This window comes from Nesoenas mayeri (genome assembly GCF_963082525.1).
Source record: "Nesoenas mayeri genome assembly, chromosome: 9".
Lineage (NCBI taxonomy): Eukaryota > Metazoa > Chordata > Aves > Columbiformes > Columbidae > Nesoenas > Nesoenas mayeri.
Window position 1 is genome coordinate 5,845,222 of NC_137557.1, and position 3,595 is coordinate 5,848,816.

At 62.3% G+C, this 3,595-nt stretch overlaps 1 protein-coding gene across 1 annotated transcript; it reads left to right on the plus strand.

Moving 5' to 3' along the window:
• Positions 1-301: 301 nt before the first annotated feature.
• On the plus strand, positions 302-3,047 carry SLC51A (solute carrier family 51 member A; the record flags this gene model as incomplete). Its single annotated transcript, XM_080349475.1, has 9 exons — positions 302-469; positions 661-755; positions 1,140-1,294; positions 1,403-1,476; positions 1,564-1,722; positions 1,855-1,966; positions 2,085-2,231; positions 2,432-2,537; positions 2,911-3,047. Exons 1-9 carry the CDS (start codon positions 435-437, stop codon positions 3,045-3,047), a joined length of 1,020 nt encoding a protein of 339 aa, XP_080205601.1. The 5' UTR covers positions 302-434.
• Between the last annotated feature and the right edge of the window lie 548 nt (positions 3,048-3,595).

The window sequence follows — 3,595 nt, forward strand, 5'->3', positions numbered from 1 at the left end:
GCCTCGCAGCATCGCCTCCCACCCGGCCACCGCTGCCAAAGACGCATCACGGACCTTGAATGGCACCACGGGCATCCCTGGCAACACAAACCCATCTCCGGGCTGCCCCAGAGGGTGTGTAGGCAGCGCCACCCCAGCACAGGTGTCCTGCTCCCCAAGCTTTGGGGATGCGCAGGCGTGCCGGCGCGGGTGACAACTGCCTCCCCCAGCACGCCGGGTCAATAACCGGGTGGCTGTGGGGCTGGGACAGCATGGGGGCACGCCAATGGGAGAGGGAGGGGAGCGCCCGAGGCTGCTGGTTAAACTGGAACGAGGTGCTGCGGCCTCCCCGCGGTCCCTGCCCTGGGGACTCTGACCCCACGTCGGGAGCCAAGGCAGGGAGCGCTGAGCAGCCGAGCAGCCGCTGGGACGGAGCCAGGGAGAAGCAGAGCAGTATGGACCCCACCATGGAGCTGGCAGATGACCCCAGGTGGGTGCTAGAGCCCCCCGTGCTGCTTTGCAGCCAGGCAAACCCCTTTTTGGAGCAGGATTTTGGGTTATTCCCTCTGTTAAGGGAAAGGAGGTGCCTGGGTGTGAGTTGAGCTGGACAGGGGACTCTGCGGGGCTGAGTGTCCCTGTGTCCCTGCCTGCCCACTGCAGCAGCCCCCTTCTTCTCCGCAGGTTCCCCCGCCCGCTGGTGGAGATGCTGATCAGGAACTTCAGCGTGCCGGCAGCCTGCTTCTCCCTGCCACCCACCTCCCGGCAGCTGCTGCGGCGTAGGTGGGGGGACAGGGCGGGGGGACCCTCTTGCCACTGGTGGGAGCAGGACAGCGATGAAGGAGGGAGGGTGGCTGTGGTGGGTGCAGGCAGGGAACAGCCCTGAGGAATGGGGAGGCAGCAGGGGGCTGCTGGGGTCTCAGCCGCCACCCCCATAGCCCTGCCTGTGTGGATGGGCAGTCCCAGGGGGACCCAGCACCAGGACAGGTGACATGGGAGCAGGTGGGGCAGAAGCACCAGCTCCGGCATGGCTAGATATGCTGAAGATGCAGCAAGGGGCTTCCCAAACCTGTGGAGTGGTGGGTCATGTGGCAGATCCTTGCTGTGGTGGCCCCAGGGGGGACAGGATGGGATGGAGCCAGCTCCTCACCCCTCTGCTGCAGAGCTGGATGTGGCTCAACTCACCATCATGGGCCTCGCCACCGTCATGACGCTGCTGTCGGTCGCAATCTTCGTGGAAGAGGCTTTCTACCTCACTCGCAAGATCCGCTGCCCCATCAAGATGAAGACCCTCCGCTGGAGCAGCTCAGCCCCCACGGTGAGCTGGGGCGCAGGGGCATCACCCCGGGGGGACAGCGCCACCCGAGGGGGGCCAGCGCCTGTGAGGGGGGAACAGCAGCGTGCCAAGCTTGTGTCTCCTCCCCAGGTTGTGTCCGTGGTCAGCTGCTTCGGGCTGTGGATCCCACGTGCCATGATGGTGGTGGAGATGGCTACCACGACGTGAGTATCACCTAACCCAGGACAGGGGCACCGGGGAGCCCACAGGGCCTGAAGTGCCTTCTTCCTCCTCCTCCTCCTCTTCTCTAGGTACTTTGCCATCTGCTTCTGCCTCATGATGCTGGTCATGGTGGAGGGCTTCGGGGGGAAAGAGGCAGTGCTCAGCACCCTGAAGGATGTGCCTATGGTGGTCAGCACCGGGCCCTGCTGCTGCTGCTGCCCCTGCCTGCCCCGAATCACCATGAGCAAGTGAGGGAGAGCTGGGGTAACCCCTGCCCCTGGGGAGGGATTTCACCCCCTGCTTCTGCTGGGGTGGAAGAGAAGTCCCCAGGCAGGGGCTCGGGGACCTCAGGATGCTACCGGTCTCTCTTGCTGTGCCAGGAGAAAGCTCAAACTGATGATGCTGGGGACTTTCCAGTACGCCTTCTGCAGGGTGGTCGCCGTCTTCCTGGGGCTGGTCCTGGCTGCTGACGGGAACTACAACCCTGCTGACGTGAGTCCCAGGGTGTGGGGACAAGCAGGGTGACATCCTGGACAGGATGCCTCCACCAGCCCCCACCTTGCCCAGTAGCTTTGTCAGCCCAGGTGCATTTTTTGTGTTGCCACCCCAGATCTCTGCGGAGAGCGTGTCCCTCTGGATCAACACCGTGGTTGGCGCCTCCACCCTCTTCGCGCTGTGGGCTCTGGGCATCCTCTTCCGGCAGGCTCGGCTGCACCTGGCCGAGCAGAACATGCAGGCCAAGTTCTCCTGCTTCCAGGTGAGCCCCCATCTTGCCTGGTCACCTCCCAGGTGAGTGGCTCCTCGGCATGAAGAGGATGAGGGGGTGCGGGTGGAGATGGTGGGGCAGGAGCTGCTGGCAGGTGAGAGCTTGGTCTGGCTGTGGGAGAGCAGGGAATGCGAAGGGCAGGAGTCTGGCAGCAGCACAGTGCCCACCACCTCAGCTGTTGGCGCTTGCAGGTCCTCCTCATCCTGACAGCACTGCAGCCCGCGATCTTCAGCATCCTGGCCAACAATGGCAACATCGCCTGCTCGCCACCCTTCTCCTCCAAGGCCAGGTCACAGCGTAAGTCAGATCGTAGAATGTCCCAAGTTGAAAGTGACCTACAAGGATAAGCGAGTCCAACTCCTGTCCCTGCACAGGACAACCACAAAATTCATACCATGTGTCTGATGGTGTTGTCCAAATGACTCTTGGACACTGTCAGGCTTGGGGCCATGACTGCCCCTCTGGGGACCCTGTTCCAGTGCTCCACCACCCTCTGGGTGAAGAATCCCTTCCTAATATCCAAACCTTCCCTGGCACATCTTCCTGCCATTCCCTCAGACAATGGGAAAGTGTTGCCTGCTCCAGGCCAAGCCCCCCAATCACAAGGTGGGGCATGGGGAACAGGCATGGTGGATGAAGGCAGCTTCAAATGACCCTCCTCCTCTTCCAGAGATGAACATGCAGCTGTTGATCCCGCAAACCTTCATCCTGGCAGTGGTGACGCGGATGTACTACCGCAAGCAGGATGACAAACCGGGCTACCAGCCCGTCAGCTTCGCGCCTGCAGGCAGCAATGTCCAGGCGTGAGCAGCAGGGAGTGAGGCCAAGGCTGCTCTGTCCTGTGCAACCATCTCCTCCTTCTCCTCTGGCCCCAGGGAGCTGCTGGCAGCAGAGGAGGCAGAGAGGGGAAAAGGTTTCTTGCAGCGGGGTGAAAGGTTCTGAAACCTGAGAGCCACAAGCCAAAGGGATCCGTGAAGCTGCCTCTGCCTTGGTGGCTCCTGTCTGGCACTGAATAAAGATAAATTTGTACCCGAGTCTTGCGTTGGTGACCAGGCTTGGATCCTCTCCTACCCAGGCTGGGTGGGAGATGACTCCGCACTGCGGGGGAAGACAGAGCCCGGAGCAGCACAGCCATGGTGTGGGGCTGTCAGGGGGTGTCCAACACCCATCCATGGCACTGACCTTTGGGTGCTACTGGGTGGAGTCCGATGGCCAAAGCAATGCCAGGCCAGCGCTGTTTTCTCTGGAGACCTCAGGATGGGTCTGGCCCATCGCCTTGGCAGCTTCTCCTCAGCAGGGGCATCCGCACCTGCCAGCCTGGGGTCAGGCACAGGAAGGAACCTTGAAACACCTTC